Source organism: Stegodyphus dumicola, chromosome X2, assembly GCF_044657685.1.
Source record: "Stegodyphus dumicola isolate Sdum_Otavi_A_Nest chromosome X2, ASM4465768v1".
Classification (NCBI taxonomy): domain Eukaryota; kingdom Metazoa; phylum Arthropoda; class Arachnida; order Araneae; family Eresidae; genus Stegodyphus; species Stegodyphus dumicola.
In genome coordinates this window covers 179792670-179813053 of record NC_140781.1, presented here as the reverse complement: position 1 = coordinate 179813053, position 20384 = coordinate 179792670, and the positions used below count along the sequence as shown (strand labels likewise).

Below are 20384 nucleotides of genomic sequence, written 5' to 3'. Positions count from 1 at the left end.
ATTAAGTTGCAAGCACATTGAATGCAGCTTTTACATACAAAAAAAACAAGGGGTCAACTGATACACCAGCAGTTTCATCACAAAATTACAATTGCTCACTTACAAGTCCTGTCAAGAAAGAAATGACCAAAAAAATTCACTGCTCTCTATCACATTAATGATGTATTACTTCACTAATGCTTCCCAGTATAGATAAAAAATTAGCAGACCAATAGAATGCAAGAAAATATCACATTTGAAGTAGTATTACAGAATTAATTTTCAATTTTTCACAGAATAAAGATGTAAAATCAGTTTGGGTTTTAATATACAATACAAATAATACATAATAATTTTAGTTCATTTTATTTGCATTTAAGACAAACAAGAGCTAACTGATACTTTTTTTCTGTTATATAATACCCTTTAATTAATTTAATATTTTCTTCTCTTACTCAAAAAGATGTATAAGACCAATGGTCTCCCACATGACAAAATTCTTGCATCAAAAATCTTTTTCTTTGTTCTCTAGATTATTATAACATAATTTATTACAAAATAAAATATAATGGAATAATAAAACTTAATTTGGATATGAATGTGCACTTTAAAAAATTAAGTGCAATGTACAACAAAAGTATTAACATAAACATTCTATTCAATACTCAACATTTTTCTTGCAGAACAACTAATAAAGATGCTTTTAAATATAATGAAATCATTTTAATTATTAAAATGCCTTACAGTATTCAATCTATACAAAAAAGCATAAGTAAATGCGAGAGAAAGAACATTTCATAAAACACCACGGCAGATTTAGTTTCTAAGCAATAAATTGACACCATTTGTTTTTACATAAACTCATCAGAATCCTCTCCATCATCCTAAAACAGAAAGAAGACATTCAACAAAAAAATGCATTAAATATTAAAACAAGTTACATATTTTTAATGCATAAGTTACTTTTTAGAGACAACTGTAAACATCATTCCTTCAAAATAAATATAAGTGGTGAAATGATTATTTAAGGGAGGAAAAAAGCATGCTATCAACCAAAAAAAAGTTTATTTCGTCATTAAAAGCAGTTTTAAACTCCATTTCAACTAGTACGGCATATATGCAATTCCCCCAATCAGCCAGTGAATAGATTTTATTAATATCTGTGATACAGTGAATGTGTATAGACATTAAGTCTTTGTTAAGCAGAAAACAAAAAAATCCACTACACCCTCACTCGGATTTGAAGCATGGATCTTCTTACTTCAAACTGAATGTGTTGTCGCTTATACTACAAGAGCAATCATGAGTTATTTGATAATAATTTCTATTCTTCTCTGCTTAAAAGGCAACTGGGGAGAGGTATGAGACTCAACCAAATCCAGGAGATAAAGAATTAGCATACCCTTCATTTCAGTTTGTATACCATCATGTGAAACATCAGGTGTGCGCTTGCTAACAATAAAACAATTCTTTTTCAAGTGCTAACTGGACATGATGCCACTTAACACTATAAAAACATTCACATATGAATGTGATAATTCCATATAAATGAAAGCAGAACACAGGGAGCTGAATATGTGCAGTTTCTATCTGCATACAATCAGAAACTTTATGTTTAAACCTATGTTATGTAGCAAAAGAAGAAATATCAGACAATGTCAAAAAACTAATGGTAACAGAAGCAGCAATGGGAATCAAAGAAAAAGCATTTCTGAAAAATACTTGTTTCTGAAGTTTAGAAATACTGATATTTTAGCAAAACAATTTACACTGCTGAGATGACTGCATTATCAATGCTAATTTTTCACACAGTGTTGAACAATGTTTGGTTTGGGTTATTAAATTATGAAAAAACATGTAAGGGCTATCTGCCTAAAGGTAGGGATGACTTCATGGAGAACTTTCTAAGGAAAACTGGCTTGCAGGTACATTACACATAGGAAAAACCATGAAAATGATCATGCAGCCAGCCTGTTCACCTGGAATTGAACCCAGGTTAAACTACCAGTGTTTAGCAACTTACTGCTTGACTGCTGGTGGGCCTGATCAGTGTTGAAAAATACAGATATACAGAGTGGAGTTCATGTGCACAAATTAGAAAACTTTGCAAGGCAATTCTGCATGTATATTTACTTTTAAAACCAACAAAAAAGGGGTGCAACTATTTCAAATTGCTGTAGCAAATGTAAGATAGCATTATCAAAATTTTCTTGCAGCAAGTATAAAGTTAATGATATGCTTTAGAAATTTCGCTTGATAGCTTTTAAAGTATTGTATTTAATTAAATAATAAGCTACATTCCTATTTTTCTAAATATTAGTACATTTTTAGTCTGATTATATTTTTTGGAAACCTTAATCTTTAGTTACAACACTGTTTTAAAATTTCTTTTCAGAGAAAAACTAGAAGCTCAAGAGGAAACTAATGTATTTTTTAGGTAAAGGCACATTTCAGTATCATAAAAATATAAAGTATAAAAGTAAATTTACTTAATCAACTATGTAGAAGAAATTTGAATAACATCAATGTATTGTTACGAATTTGGTATTTAAAAAGCTAATGTTAGTTTAATTATAAATTAAATGGTTTTATTTCTCGCGCAGTGCAGCGCGTGACGAATATTAAAAGAAAGCTAAGCCGGAAAATTGAAAATACAAGAGCGCGTGCATTAAATAAATAAATATCTCTTTTTGATTTCGAGAAAGTACTGGAAAATTCTAGCGCGTGATTTTAAAATTTTATAAAAGGAGGAAAACATCTCAGTTTGTAGTAGTTGCTTAGTTTCTTGTTGTTTAGAAAACTGCTCTTGTTGATTGTAGCGAATTCGCGGATTAGCGTTCTTTAGCTGTTTTGAATGACGTTCTATTGGACATTTGAGTAGTTAAAAGATAACTACTGTGAGATATTGTAATACTGCATGATAATTTGAGAAAATTTAAGCATTTTTGTTGTGATAATAATAAATTTTTGTTCATTTTTCATCGGACTTGTGCATTCATTTCATAACGAACCCGTACGCACGCAACAATTTTTGGTGTCAGAAGTGGGATTTGAATGCCAATAACAAGAGCGATGGAAGAACAATTCAGGCAAATGATGACTGCATTTGCTGCTTTCCAAGAAAAGATGGAAGGAGCCGTGAACTCCGTTAAAGAAGAAATTAAAGGCGAGATGAAATTGGGCCAAGAATCCGTTAAGGAAGAGATGAAGGCCATTCAAGCTGGTCAATTAACTTTTAAAGACGAAATAAAAGCCGTACAAGTAAAGATTGAAGAAAGTCAATACGAAATGAAAAGAGAAATTGCCTGCATAATAGAAACCAAATTCGATGCTATGGAAGGTAGAATAGATGTGGTTGAAAATAAAGTTGGGCAAATTGAAGAAAAAGTTTCTTCTGTAAAAGATCAAATTGAAGAAAGAGTTTCTTCGGTGAAAGAAGAAATAGAAGAAAGAGTTTCTTCTGTAAAAGAACATATAGAAGGAAGAGTTTGTGCCGTCCAACACCAAATCGAGCAACAAATTGATGATAGGGTTTCTGCAGTAGCCAAAGAAGTGGATATTTTAAAGAAATTCGTAGCGACGGCAGGGAACAATAGTGATGGTTTTAAATTTTTACCCATGCCTGCTCGTCCCTCTCTGAAGTTATCCACTTATGATGGGAAGACCTCCTGGCAAGTGTATAAAACACAATTTTCTATAGTGGCGGATGCGAATGGATGGGATTCCCAAACTAAGGCCTGTCATCTCGCCGCTTCGCTGAGAGCAGACGCAGCGGATATCCTGCAGACGCTTCCTGAAAACCAAAGACTTGACTTCGAAGCTCTATCCGGCGCATTGGAGCTGCGCTTTGGCGAGAAATGTTTAAAAGACTACAGCAGGCTTCAATTAAAATCCCGTCAACAGAAGCCCACCGAATCACTCCAGGAACTCGCCACGGATGTTGAAAGGCTGTCCCACCTCGCCTTTACGGAGTGCCCGAGAGAAACGAGGGAAATTCTGTCGCTGCAATATTTCATCGATGGCATCCGGGACCCTGAAATACAGAAAGCACTGCGAATGGCAGATGTAAAGGATGTAAAAAGCGCTCTGTTGTACGCCGTGAAATTGGAGGCAGCCCAGCAAGCAACTCTTAGGGATCGCTACCCAGTCAGAGCTGTGCGAGTCCACGACCCAGGGGACCAATTGATGGCTCGTTTAGATGATTTATCCAGACAAGTCGATGCTTTGATACGGAATAGCAGTGAGAACAAAGTGGCTGTAAGATGTTGGAGATGTGGTTCTGAAGGTCACCTACGACGGCATTGCAGAACACCCCAGGGCACGGATAATAAAACGGATGAGTTGACAAGACCAGTGAATGCTTTAAGACGGAATAGTGGTGAAACGAAACCGACCCTAAAGTGCTGGAATTGCGGTGTTGAAGGCCACCTACGAAGGAACTGCAGAACTCCCCAGAGCACGGAAAATAAGGCATACGATTTAAACAGACAATTAAATGCCACGGGAAGGAAAAAGACTGACAAGAAACCAAAGTGCTGGAACTGTGGAGCTGAAGGCCACGTACGAAAGAATTGCAGAACACTCCAGGGTACGAAAATTGAGACAATTTCTGAGCAACGACGCAGGAAACAAATTAATGACCATATCAAGGAATGGAGGTTGCCAGATAATGAAAAACCCTGTTTTAAAGCGCTTAAGATCTCTATAGTGAGTGGCAACAATAACGGACTGTCCATCAATGGGAATATCGATGGAGTTCCTTGCAATATGATCATTGACACAGGAGCTAATGTTACCATCATTAGGAAAGATTTAGCTGAACAGTTTAAAGATAAACTTATTTGGACGCCATCCTGTGTTACCCTTCAGACTGCATCTGGTGACAAGGTCGACATAACTGGGAAGTTAAACGTAAACATCACGTTTGGAAGTGCCGCCTACCATCACACGGCATATGTGGCGGATATTACAGATCCATGCATACTCGGATTGGACTTTTAAAGGAAATACAATTTTTCCTTAGATTTCAAAAACAATAAGCTGCTTTCAGCATCTGATGGCATGACTATCCATCCTCAAAAGGGATCCTCGCCTGGAAATGTTGACGCCTTGTCCGAAAGATCGAGCTCGGGAAGCTGCCGAAATCATACCAGGGTCGAAAAGAAACGCAAGACTACCAGCTATTCTCAATCTCAGAAGCTCTTCGGTCGAGACCTTCGTCTGCCTTGTGACCGCCTGTTTAGTCGCCCTACGGATGCGCCTTCATCGCCTGAGGAACACATCCAAGATGTCCAGGCCCGGTTTGAGGGGATGCACCGTTCTGCACGAAAGCGAGTCAACTTGGCGACGGAGAAAGTGAAGACCAGATACGACACGCGAGCTACTAGACATAGATCCAACAAAGGAAACAAGGTGTGGTTGTGGAACCCGATTCAACGAAAAGGACTGAGTCCTAAATTACAGTCACCTTCGGATGATCCGTATACAGTGCTGAACAGACTAAATGACGTCATGGTTCGGATTCGTAAGTCTTCGAACTCTAAACCTAAAGTCGTTCATTACGACAGGTTAGCTCATTACTATGGCCATAGTACATAATGTAAATAATTGTAAATAGTATAAGACCATGGTCCTTTTTCTTTTTAAATGTGTATTTTGCATTTGATTTGTATTTGATAGCATTTGAGTTGTTTAAGTTATCTATTACATTTATTGTTCATGTTGTTTGATATTGTAATGTAATGTTTATGCCTCAGTTGCATTTATGCCTCAGTTGTATTTTTGGCTTCCTGTCCAGGGATTGTACTGCCCGGGACGTGCAGTCCTTGGGAAGGAGGCAGTGTTACGAATTTGATATTTAAAAAGCTAATGTTAGTTTAATTATAAATTAAATGGTTTTATTTCTCGCGCAGTGCAGCGCGTGACGAATATTAAAAGAAAGCTAAGCCGGAAAATTGAAAATACAAGAGCGCGTGCATTAAATAAATAAATATCTCTTTTTGATTTCGAGAAAGTACTGGAAAATTCTAGCGCGTGATTTTAAAATTTTATAAAAGGAGGAAAACATCTCAGTTTGTAGTAGTTGCTTAGTTTCTTGTTGTTTAGAAAACTGCTCTTGTTGATTATAGCGAATTCGCGGATTAGCGTTCTTTAGCTGTTTTGAATGACGTTCTATTGGACATTTGAGTAGTTAAAAGATAACTACTGTGAGATATTGTAATACTGCATGATAATTTGAGAAAATTTAAGCATTTTTGTTGTGATAATAATAAATTTTTGTTCACTTTTCATCGGACTTGTGCATTCATTTCATAACGAACCCGTACGCACGCAACAGTATGTACTAGTGGTATGGGGGTAAAGCTACTAGTGTGGCTAAAGTTTAGGATTGTGATTGTGGATTCCAAATGCTTAATATGGAGTCACTTTTTTCCTTCACCAGTTCCTTCCAGCTTTTTCTGCTCTGTGTTTCAACTGATGTATGCTACTAGCTAATAATCTATTTATATTTAATTTGCACAGGGAGGCTGTAAAATTTTAAATATTTTTTCAACTATAAAATAACAGGAATTTAAAGCATACTACCTCTATATATGTTTATATTTATATGAATGTACATAAATAAAGCCTTAGTTTTATGTCTATCATACGAAATACATTTTTAAATCATGATAAACACTGGTGGATTTATTCCACACAAATGTGCCTCTCCTCTTTGTATTCGATTATTTTTATAACTTTTCCTCTAAAAGGGATTACAAAGTAAAAATTTATAAATTAAAAATTAAGTTTCATGTATTAAATATAAATTTACGCATTTCATAAGCTATAACTGCACGACATATTTAAAACATAAATGAAACTTCTAATAACAATTCTAGCTATGAGCTTTAAGAAACTGATGTTAAAATGTTAAGTTATGCATTCTCTTAAGGCATGTATTTGAAGTGCACAACCTCACATGGCAATCTGTTGCACAGAGTGAAAAACAAGATAAATATTAAATATTTAGTCTTTCATCAAATTGGTCCATATCTTTAAAATACCAGCTTTTAAACAACTGAAATGACTTTTTCTTTCGCTTAACTTTTACAATAATATATGCACTAATTTTATGAATTTCTTGTAATTTATACAAAAACCTCTGAAGTTTTTCTGATTTTACACAGATATTTTTGTAAAGATGTTAAAAATTGTCCCATCATAGCCAATAAATTAATTTTTGCCATATATTTTTACATCACTTTTGGGTCACCTACAGATCTCATGGAGAAGAATAGTAACCACAGTGTCATATTTGAGATAATTATTCATCACCATGTTATCGGACTAATCCACTTTTTTCTTGGGTAGGAAAAGAAATGCAAGATTATTTCATGATTTCCTTATTCTTACATTGTAAGTTGCTAGGCTTGATGATTAATCATCATTTTACTAGCTTTAAAACATGTTTAGCAACATTTGAGATCATGATTTGCAAATTTCTTAATGACATTTTTTAATGTGCACACATTTTAGTGATGTCATTAATGTTCTGATATTGTAATCAAATTATGTAAAAGTAAAACATAAATATTCCCACATTCTTATGCTAAATACCCAACTTATGCATCTGATGATTTTTTGGGAAAGAAAATTTAATTTAATTAGCCTGGAACCTGATGTTTGTTTATAAATGTTCCCCATGGTTTAATAAAATTTGTAAAATGAAATTGGTTAGATAAAATGAGTATTGTCACTAATTTAGGCTTGCTTACAAGAATTAGTTTCTTTGCACCACAGAATCACATTCTTGTGTGATTATGAAACACTTATGCATGTGATTTCCTTTCTAAAGGTGGAGAAAGTACTGTGCTGAAACAGAATAGAAAACAAACAAATGTTGAAAATCTAGATTAAAAAAATCTGAAAATCAGCAAAAATTTTTTTAAATTCTGTTGATTTTGAAGTTAGTATTATTTGAGTTTAGAGTCAGTTTACTCAGTTTTTGATTGAACTTAATATTGTTTTGAATGCTGCAGATTATGTTGGTTCCCTGTATGATGTCCCCTGATTCAGATGTAACAAACAAATAGTGCTAAAACAAAATCTTTTGCCATTCTAAATGAGATGCCAAACATTCATCAAAAAAAGATCTGAAAAGTATTCCACAAAAATCTGACTTCTGCTTGGCTTGAACAATGATTAAAGTTGTGTTCAACTGCTGCAACTTATTTTAATGAGACAAAGATTGAAATAATGTTTCAATAAACAATTATTAACGAACTGAGTAAATTAAATATTAATATATAAAATATCAATTCCCCCTTTGTGCAGACTGGGTTTCCTATCACAATAGTTGTCAATGTTGTTTCTTTTCTCCCTCCTTTGACCTTCTGGTTGGAACATACCATACAGTCCTTGTGCCTTTTATGAGAAAATATAAAATGAGTTTCTCATCTAAATGTTCATCTAGTATCATCTGTGGACAATCGGCCGGGTTTTCGTGTTGAAGCGTAAAAGTCTTTGATTTGACTCATCAATAAATTTTCTCAAAATTTTGTATGTGACATCTTTTTCATATTTTTCTTCATAGCATATTCATTTAATAAAATGTATGAGTTCTCAATGGAAGTTTCCAATCCACAGAAAAATAACTTTCGCCACCATTGCAAAGTCTTCCTCATAAAACTATAGGATGTAACATACTGGTTGGCGACATCTAGTGCACTCATATTCTTATTATAACCTAATATGATAGTCGGTTTGTTTATTTCTTTTTCACTAGCATTTTCAGCCGTCTGATCTTTTTCTTGCAGGTTGTGAAATAGAAGAGTGTTTTGTACTAAATATTGTGACCACTCTTTTGTCACACCATGCTAATACCAACATTTTTTCCTTTTCTATAAGCGATTTTCTGTCCAATAGCTAATTCTGGTTTTTAATTTGTTCTGGCAATCCTTTTCGATTGGTCATAATTGCTCCAGTAAGAAAGCAATTGGCTTTTAGAAGTTCTGCACCTAAAGTGGGGTTCATATAAAATCTGTCAGTAAAAATATGATATCCTTTGGCTTCAGGAATCAAATTTCATACATTTTGATAGAGCTGTATCACAACTCTACTACTGAAATTAAGATCTGGTCTAATTAAGCCATCTGCTGTAATTTTGTCATAATATGGAATAAATTTGTATAAATAACTTGTCTTACAATCTGCTAAAACATAAGCTCGAAGTCCCCATTTTGTTGGTTTTTTGGGGTTATACATGAGAAAGTTTATTTTCCCCTTGAATGAGACTGTAAATTCATCAATATCCAAATTTTCACGAGGTATATAACTTTCCATAAATTTTTGGTTAGGTAACCAGAAACTTGCTCACTTTTCCGATCCTTGTTCTTTTTGTTTCAGTGTTTGGTGAAATTGTTTCCAAATGTAGTGACCAAAATATTTAGAAAAAAAATGTTTGCATAAAAAAATTTTTTAAAAAAATGACATCTTTAAATAAAATGCTTGAGCACAGTATGATTCCAAAGTTGGTGAAACAAGGCCCATATTTGTTATGACACCAATAAAAGTTCTCATTTCACTCTCAGCTACATCTTCCCGTTTTTTGGCAAATGGGATATTTACTCTATTTTTCCCGATATTATTTTTGCTGCGTATGCATTAGTTTCACTCACTATTTTTTTTAGTACAGTAGGAGTGAAAAACAACTCAAATTCTAGAGGTGATGTACAGCTGGATGGAACTTTTGGCCCAGCAACATTTTCACCAAGAATTTTACGTTTTGACGATACCTGTCTTCTTCAGTGACATTTGTCTATAATGTTTCCTCATTTCCAACAAACTGTCTATTACAAGGAGAAATAGATGGTTGCTCATTGCTGTCCTCATCATCGCTTATAAGTCTTACTTCTTATAATAATTTCATCATTACAAATGTTCTCGGTTTGGAAAGGAACTGAAAACAATTGCTCAGATGATTTAGTAAAATTTGTATCATCTTCCAATAATTAGTTCATTATCTATTTAAGTCATATGTTCGTCGTCACTACTTTCATACTCATTGGTCAATGACTGTTTTCACTTGATTCGAGGCATCTATATTCTTATACTTTTTAGCACATAAAATGAATTAAAATAACAGTTCTATTATTATTGTTATTTTAATTAAAACATATGTTTTTATCTAAACAAAATATCAAAGACGACAAAAAACATGATTTGTTTCTAAAGCATTGTGAACTTGCTTTCCTAAAGACAGCACTACTGTGACATGGTTACACAGATGTTCCTTCAAGGAAATAGTTCCCAGACAAAGGGACTTTTCCACCGGGAATGGAATGTGGTTTTAGGATTACAGCTGCATCTGTTTCTTACCTAAGGGGATATTCTCGCTACGATTCAGCATAGGACAAGAGATGGGGGAGTCGAAGTTTGGACATCGTGACACAATGTTGATTCAAGAGAGCACAGCCGACTACCTCAATGAGTAAGTACGGGGAGATCGAAGGTTTATTGTCTGCACATTCAACAAGCCGGCTTTCCAGAGCTAGAGGACCATATATTCACCAGGAATACTGGAGGTAGCATTGCCCTCCTTGGAGTATTTTGTCCTCCTGAGAGATTTAACAGGGACTAAACCTTTCTGAGTGTGCTGCTGTTTTAGCACAGTACATTTGTAACCACTTAGAAGTACTATTGGATAAGTGTTATCCACTTACTAGATTGACGCAATCTTATATTCATTGGGAATACTGGAGGTAGCATTGCCCTACTTGGATTATTTTGTTCTGCTAAGAGATTTAGCATCACGTTCTAAAGAAAAGGCTTAAGATTGCAAGGATTTCTTACTAAATTCACCAAGACTTCAGTAATAAAAAAAAATGTAAAAGATTGACAGATTCCTTACCATCATTTGGAACATCAAGAACAAGAAGATTTGTTTACTGAAAACTGTACTTGGGAACTGCTAGACACTTTAAAACATAAGGAGAAAAATTTTTTGCATCTGTCTGATAGCAATCAAAAATTTCCCCTTAGAAAGTCAAATATTACATCATGAAGAAACTGCTCATTTAAAAGTGGTAATTCTTTGTTTGATGATGTTTAAGATTCTGTAAATAAATTACCATTTCTGCTCACAAAAAAAAAAGGTGCTAAGAACAATGATAAAGCACGAAATGAGTTAGAAAAACAATTCAGAATACTCAAAGTATAACGAATTGGTATGAATGCTTTGGTTGGGTTCATAGGAAAGAAAGAGTTGTACTACAGATGAAATTTCTAAATGTGACAGTATTGCTGAAATATAACATGGACAGCAATGCAAAATGTAAATGCATTTTTAGCACTGTCAAAAAATAAGACTCAGTTGTGCTTTTCTGTGAAAAACTCTTAAGAATACCATGACTGTCAAACACAAATGGAATAATAAATGTTCAGAAGCTGAATCTTTCGATTCCTTTTTAATAAAAATAACATCAGTTACTGTGAATATGTTACAATAAATGTGATTTTTATTTTCTTTAATGGGGTTTTCTTTTTTATGCTTGATACCTGTGGATTTTTATTTGCATATTTTGCATTTCACATTCTATTGAATTTTTTTCATAAACCATTTGATTTTTACTCTTTTAAGGTTGGCAGATATATATGAATAGTACAGTTTAATCTCATATTATACAAAATAATTAAGGGTACCAGAAAGGTAGAGAAAGTCCTTAAATAACTTTGTAATAAGCTCCTAATTAATGACAGAAATTCTTAATGTGCATTATAAAGTTACTAGTCTAAAAATAATATGCTTTCACCAGCATAAAAGTTTACAAAAATTCAAATATCTCGAGAGTATCCCATCAGTTAATAGACAGATCTGGTGGAAGTAAATGCAAATAGTTTACAAGCACATATAAACTGTAGTAGCATGAAGGTACATCAGTTTTCTTCCAACAATGAAACACCTAGACAATACACTAAAAAAAAAGTTTAAAAGCAGAAGTACTCAAGCTACTTTTTTTTAATGTTGAAGATGTAAAAATTCAAAAACTTATGTAAAACAAAACTAAATCTCAAAGTTCATAAGTGAGAAAATTAGGTTAAATCATTTAATTATAATCATTATTAATTAATTTATCACTTAACAATATATAAAAATGGCCAATAACAGATGTTATTGGGTTCAAAATTTCTGACATTGAACATGGTTCCAACATTTGAACTGATTGGCATTGTGATGATGTTGGCCAGGATCACTCTTCTGCCCCTTGAGTGGTTATAGGGGAGTAGAGCCAGCACTATGCATTTTGCTACCCAATGCAATTGCTGTAGGTCCTAAATTATGTCCAGAACCTCCCTAAATCCTGAAAATTTTGCTTTCCCTAAATTCTAAAGCCCAGTACCTCTCTTAAATTCTAAGATTTTGCCATCTCTCAATTTTACTGCCCCTAAATTCTGAAACTTGTTGTGGCCAAACCAGATTCACCTGCTCAGGTGCTGGCCCTGTGAGGAATTAGCAGTTTTCTATTTAACCTAAAAAAGTCAGTGAAGTCCCCAATGCTGCCATGGGTATACGTCATTTGACTAGATTTAAACTAATGATCTAAAACCTGGAAATTTCCAAAATCGACGACGTCCTAACAATTCTGGATCTCAGACTGTAATAGGTTTTGGATCTTTGCACAGTAATAGAACTTTCAATTTTTTTGTCCATTACTACAATATCACTACACCCAATAAACTTTAATATATTCACCTGTTACTACTCCATATGTAACAAAAAATTCTTAATTTTTGTAATTTTAAAATGATGAAGATTATCAGCAATCAATTTCGTTGTCTTCTAATATCACCATTTTCTGACATCTTAAGAATAAAATGTTTTCATTATCAGTGTTATCAGATAGTAGAAATTACTTAAATGTATTTAAGAATATTTTCTGAAAAAATTATTAGGAACTTTCTCTTAGTTTTAATAGTTAACATTATCTGTCATGTAAGCAGTATTGTATACTGCAAAACTAGTGAATTACATAAAAGTTCTAAATTACTTTTTGAAAAATTCATGAAATATGCGAGTTCATAATTATAGGCATAATTAATTATTTTGCCAAAGCCTTTAAACAAACCTGATTTACTATTATTAAATATATAAAAAATTTACCTGATTTGACTGCATTTTTCTATTCATAAGAGAAGAATAATCCCTAAAATTAAATAAAAGAATTACTATAATAACCGTAGCAGCTGTATTCAGAAACTAAAAATCAATATTTCAGAAAGCCAGCTGGTTAAAAAAATTATACACTATAAGGAGAAAATAATTTCCTGTTTAATAAAGCAGTTAAAAAATAATATAACATCAGACATTTGATTTCCTGCGAAATTAATTATTCTCAAACAATGTAATTCTCCACATACTTGCAGCGAAAGAACATATCCTAAATTGCAAAAATATGCTTTTCATGATGAGAAATAGTTACAAATAATGAATGCAAAATTTACTGCAGTTCTCAATGATTAAAAAGTTCATTTTAACTCAATACATTATTTTACACAATAAATATTCTCACTAATTTTCTACTAGGAATTAATGAAAAATGTCTCTGACTTATTATTTAATTAATAAAAAATATCTCATTAGTTTTACTTTACTGCTGCTGAAAAAATGATTAAACACTACTCATTTAAAAAAAAAATCAAACAACTGCCATAGTGTTATTTCACTAAGAATCAATACTTTAAATGTATAAAGGTATTGAAAAGAAATTATATTCATATCTATTTTATATTCACTGAAATACTTGGCACATTATAAAAAGTGATCCAATAAACTGAGTACCATACTTGAAAGCAACTAGTATATTTAGCCTCTGATTAGTCAAGCAATTTGATGATAAAGTAAAGACATTTTTATAATGAGAGAAGTTAAGGAAAATGGTAGTTGCACTTAATCTGAGCAAGATGAAACTAAATAACTTGAAAATTTTCACATCAACTTTCAATTAATTTGTTCTTTAAACATAAATTATTCATGAATACAATTACAGTAAACCCTCTCAAAGATGAACATTCATGGTTCCAGATAATTTCGCTCATCTTTGAAAATGGCCATCTTAAAAATGATGATGATGAATGGTGAATGATATCTGATGATGAATACCTGTTTAGATAATGGCTTTATCCTACTCAAGATTTTTAGCATCAAGGGAAAACACTAAAGTAGATGTGAATAAGATGAATTTATTAATAATATGGACTAACTACAAAGATAAGTACGTATAAATAAAATGTATCAATAAACAAAACTAGAAAGATGACAGTTAATTTTATGATATATTCTTAAGTGGAAAACAGATCTCAATAAAAACAAGGTAAAATTGCTACAACCTTGCATTATAAATTTTGATCCGCTAATTCCAAAAAAAAAAATAATAATTAACTTGCTGCTTATTAAATTATGAAATGACTAGTTGATTTCATATTTTTATAATCAATCTCTATAACAGTAACACACCTCTAATCATATAAAAATATGTACATTGGTCATTAAAATTGCTACACTAGAAAAGAAAGCAAATAGCAGTATTTTACAGTACATATACAGGATAATGGGAGGAAGATGCAATTAAATTTGCAGGTTGGGAAATACGGTGTGCAGTATTCAGCACATGGAGCTGCCACCTCTGGCAGCAACAGCTGCTGTAATTTTTCTGGGTTTCACATCACACTGAGTGCAGATGATAGATATGTGACTCAATGCCAGAGTTTGTCAGTTGTAGTGGCTGGTAAGTTGTGGTGAGCCAGTTGCTCAGCAACAAATGACCAGATGTTCTCACTGGGTAAGACATCTGGAGAATATGCTGACTAAGGCAACAATAGAACACCCTTGTTATGGAGGATCAAGACAGCACAGGCAACATGCAGTTATATTAGCATCTTGCTGAAAGATGGTGTCACACAGGTCTCAAAGATATGGCACACCCGTAGACCTCAACACAACATAAATGTAATGGCTTCTTCCATATTACCAGCTATGTGAACAAGAGGTGAGCAGGATGGACCATGCCAATATTCCATACCAAGGTGACCAATGGAATCTCATACCAGCATGTCAAATCTAGACCCATATGTCAATGACAAATGCAAGTCAGCAATGTTTGTTCTCAGTACCTTTACACACAGATGCATCTATTATGATGCTATATACAGGACTGCAATTCATCTCAAAAGATAATGCAGTGTGACTAAAGTGTCCAGTGTTCTTCGTAGCACCACGATAGGTGTGCCTGTCTCTCCTGCAGCACATAGGAAGTAATAACCATGGTCACCATGTTGAGGTCTATGTTCGCACTGCCATGTTTCTGATTCAGGGTATCTGACATGGTTCTACAATCCTGCATGACTGAGAGGACAATATGCCTGCATGTCTGAAAGGACAATAAGTCTCACTGGCCCATGGCCCGGGGCCACTGAGATCATGAATGGGTTGTCAGTATGGCCCTCCTGGACCCATCAATTCCATGTTTACTTGACAATCATGGGATCCCAAATATCATGAGCAGTAACATTGAAGAACGATAAACTGCAGTCCAGATCACGATCCTGCCGCAGTCAAATTCCAACACATGCTGATAAGTGTCCCTTTCTTACATGAGGCATAACATAACCTTTACACATCAAACAATGTTCGAATAGGATTTCAATGAGAAACCCACTGTGCAATCTTCCCATTTACACACATGGCAGATGGCATTACTCATAGCTACTCTGTGCGCATGAGCTGAAATACTAATCATTTACATATCCCACCATCTATTAACTTTCATGTAAATTTGATGCTTAATGCATGCCGCCTTCATGATGTAGCAGTTATAATGGCTACCAGCATACACATTTTTTTCTTCTTACAGCATAAAAATACATATGAAAATTTTGAAGTTGTGCAAAAGCATATCATTAGCACAGATTTCTTTGTGAAAGGTCTGAAATGTTTCTCAGGCAATGAGACTGCATTTGCTGTGTATATTTATAATCTAATTACTGATAAGAATGCCTCTTTTCATTGAACAGTCAAGAATGTTTTTCAACTATATAACCTAATTTACTAATTTCAGCAGCATTCAGAATTGTATCTGCATATCAGGAAAGTGATTTTTCTTTCTTCTGTGATATGCTTTTCACTTGTTCACATTGCTCTAAATAGATATGATTTCAAATATGTTAATCACTATTTAAAATATTTGGAAGTAAGTAAAAATTTTCGGGATATTCTATGCACACGCCTTTTCTATATGAATAAAACTCATCAGCAGGAATCAACTACCTCATTCATTTGCTTTTATTTTACAAGCAGCAACAAAACTACCTCAGAGACAAAACTGACTATGTGTCTGATATAATTTACTGTCAATTGGGGCTTTAGACATTTTTTGCACCTTCATAACAGTTTAAAAGATATACAGAAATAGAAAACTAATATCTCTTGTTTTTATAAACACAGATTATGGATTCTTCAGCTGTACATTTCGAGATATTCACTGAATGTCCAAGAAACATACCAGTTGGTAAATGCTCACAAATTTTCTGTAAATAAACCTTTCAGTTCATGTCCCATAAGGTGATCTCAAACGTTAATGATAGTTTCATTAATTATAACAATGTAATACAGTACACAAAAACTATTTGCCTAAGGAAAGGCATATCTTCCTAAAGGGCTCTCAATGGAAAATTGGCAGAAATTAACTTTAAAATGCAGCTACCCCATTCTCCAGGATTTGCATCCATATCAAAATATAAATATTGCAAAAATTAAATATATAAATTTTTATATGGATTTGCATCCATATCAAAATAGGTCTTACCCTCCCAGCTACTAGTACTCAGCTGTAAGTGGACATTAAACAAGAAGGACGGCAACAAATTTTCTCTATCCAGATGCTATTTACCCATTTTGCTCATATTGAAAGGTTTTCTCCCTGCTTTCATTTTGAATACATTTGAAACAATACACCAACATCTGATGGTGAAACTGCATATCCTCGACACTTCTTCACTTTAAAAGACATGGTTACTGAATTTTCTTTATTTGTAATAACATTTACTTCTGCTGGAAGAACTATTACATGACTATTTACATAATCACTATCCTGAGCACAAATCTGATAAATTAGGATCATTAATTTATACTACGCAAGTGCTTATTAGTATGTCAAAAGGCTTAGTATCACACGAATGGCTATCTGAGGGCACACAAATACTCAATTAGAATTTCACAAAAGTGCATGCCAATACCCAATTTTCACAAAATTTAATAAACTAATAAAACTATTAATAAATGATTCAACAGAAGTTATTTGAATACACTATCAGGTCATAAAGAACTGAAAAATCCTAGTATTATATTACCTTTAGTGATTGCCCATATGGTATCATCGATGAAAAGAATTTTAAAATGCAGTTTTTAAAAAAATGAAATTGACAAATTTTAAAATATATTTAAAAATATACATATTATCCAATATAGCTGGAGATTTTTTTTAGCTCACAAATCATTTAAAAATTTCACATACAAACTTTGAAGGATATTAATATTGTAGCGAAAATTGCTCTTTTCGACCAAGCTCCTCACAGCTTAGCGGAGAAGACACAGGACTGGAAAACCAAAGGTCCCGGGTTCAAAACTCATCAACGGCAAGATGCCTGATAATTGGTTTTTACGTAAATTTCCTTCTTGTTAATGTTATCTTGTTTATGTAAATTTTCTTCTTATTCTTCCAGAACATTTCGAGTCTGGAATGTTCCAGCATGTTCACCAGCTGTTATATAAGTAGTTCTTCATTCAGTTCGAGTTAATAAAAAGTCTTGAGTACTTGCCTGTTCATCTGTACGACCCCTTCATCTATGCGACAATATGAAATATATTCATACAAGAAAAAGCAGGAGTTAAAGCAGGTGGTGCTGTATACTAGTGTTCCTGGTCAGTACCTGGGGCTACCTCATTAAAACTTGTAACATCTTTTGGAGCTAAGCATCATCACCAGGGATGGCCAAATTGCGGCTCGCAAGCTTGATAGGGCTCTCTCAGTCAATTTATGTGGCTCGTGCATATAAAATATATGTATGAAATATTGTAAACTATAACTATTCAGTGTCCAAAATAAAAGTAATTAATTAGTTTACACTCGTTTTACAGTTATATGGGATTTCTTTCTATTTAAAACCTCCCCCACTACTTCTATAATGATGTTAATATGAACTTGTGGCTTTTAGAAAATCTAGATGCGGCTCTCGAACATTCCTGAATTCAAACGTGCGGCTCTTACTGACATGAAGTTTGGCCAACCCTGGTATAGACTACCTGATGATAATGTGCCAGCCACTGTAAGATTGTATTGGAAAAGATGCTCAGCCAGACATACCATGACATGGTCTTGTATTATCTTGATGGAACATTACCTTTTTGTGTGCGAACTCTGTTCAACATTTTTCCTTGACAGCAGCGTCAACACGGACTAGCATCTCACTGTACACCTTAATGTTGAGGGTTTTACCTTTTTCCAGATACTATTTGTGGATAATACCATGACAATCCCACCAGATACAAAGCATGATCTTTTGTTAGTCAAATTGTGCTTTGTGATGCTGCCAATGGGCTCACCGCTTGCAGATAAATCACCTTTCCAACCTGTGTTGTTAAAGTAAATCTTCATCACAAGTTACCATTCGGTCCAGAATTTGGTCCTTCCGTTTATATTCGATCAGATTAGAGCAGGCTCGGACATGTCTGTCCTTATCTGCTTAAGTCAGCTAATGCGACACCCAGCGATTGAATATCAATTTTATGCAACGCACAGCACAACTAATGAACATGGCACTAAAGCCCAACTCCTCAGCAAGCTCTTGAGTGGTTGCATACTGATCTTCTTCCACAAGTTCTCACAGATGGGCCTCATCAACATCAGTAGGCCAGCCAGAGCACTTTGCTTCTTGAATGTCAAAGTCCTTGTTTCTGAATTTTCAGTACTAAACTTTCAGAGTATCATATGATACAACATTAGTACCTAAAGGTATACACATGATTTGGTGATATTCTGTAGCGACTTTTTGCAACATAACTGGAAGTAAATAATGGCTCTTATCTGGTAACGTAATAGTTCCATTTCAGACACCTTGTACTTAATGATAACGATATTTTTTGTTCTTTTTTTGCATATTTCACAACACAGTGTTCTAAAGCAAGTCTCTTTCAAGTGCCAAAAAATATGATTTCAAAAAATATAATTAAACATGCCAACATGAACTATTTGTGCAGACGATATTTGTGGTGGCGGGGAAACTTTCACTAAAACCCAATACATTTCATCATAATCAAGAAGATGCATATACTTTATCCTGATCCTTTTCATTACAATCATAGTACATTTCATTTATTTCTCCCAATATGTACTCAAGCAAAACAATTAAAAAGTACATCTAAAAGCATATTCTCTAGCATAAACCAAAAAGAAATATGAATGAGTAACAAACACTGCAATGAACTTACCATCCAAAATAATATATATATACACAAAAATGAAACTAAATCATACTTTAATTTAGCTTCCTCTTCCTTTTTGGCCGCAGCTATCTTTTGGCTTTCTTTTTCCTTCCTCATAACCTGCTTCATTTCTGCTCGCTCTAAGCGATCTCTTTCTTCCCTTTCTGATTGAAGACTCGGAAATCGTTCCACTTTTGTTTTATTAAGCCTATTAACAACATCATTCAGTCTCTTTTCTACTTTAATGACTTTTACCTGCAATAAATTTCACATAAAAATATTTCAAATAATAAAGAAAACATAATTTTAAAAAAAAAAAAAAAACTTTCAAACATTTCCTTCATTATTTGAACCTGGAGCTTAAGTGGCTACCATGCATGTCAGCAGGCGGTGGATAGCCTGATGTCCTGTATTATCTGAAAGGATAGCTTCAAATAATAAATAAGAAGCCACGAACCACCTCCTGTAACCCTGGTGTTATGCAACCCGTGCCTAGGGTAAATGACACTGTTGTTATAGTGTCTTAACGGAGCCTCTAGAATGCCTGGCAACTGCTAGAGTATTTTACCTTACCCAGCAACAGGCAACACTGGGTGGGCCTTTTTTATCCTGTACTTTTTCTGTTCTAGTTTATATAGGGCTGAAAATGACTATATAACTAGAAATTCTGCTTTTGCAAGCAAAACCTCTGAGGTAGACATTTCCTAAAACAAGGAAACCCAAAGGAAATCAAACAAAGGAGCAGAAATCAATCCTTCATCAAGTGAGGTAGAAATGACCTTTACTCAAATTACTCAATCAACACCTGGAGAAGGGCAGAAAGCTATTACAAGCATGACTGTCTCTAAAGATAAAATAAGAAATGTGCCCAAGAACTGAAAATTACCAA

The 20384-nt window shown here is 33.8% G+C and overlaps 1 protein-coding gene across 4 annotated transcripts in view; it reads right to left on the bottom strand.

The window, feature by feature from the left end:
• Positions 1-680: 680 nt before the first annotated feature.
• The window catches only part of LOC118188582 (coiled-coil domain-containing protein 25), a 56997-nt gene continuing 37293 nt past the window's right edge, over positions 681-20384 (bottom strand). For all 4 annotated transcript variants that reach the window (XM_085809640.1, XM_085809641.1, XM_085809639.1 and 1 more), the window contains 3 exons: positions 19548-19750; positions 13121-13163; positions 681-863 (listed from right to left, as the gene is read on the bottom strand). In XM_085809640.1, the coding sequence (XP_085665766.1) occupies positions 831-863; positions 13121-13163; positions 19548-19750 (279 nt within the window). In that variant the 3' untranslated portion in view covers positions 681-830. The remainder of the gene's footprint in view (positions 864-13120; positions 13164-19547; positions 19751-20384) is intronic.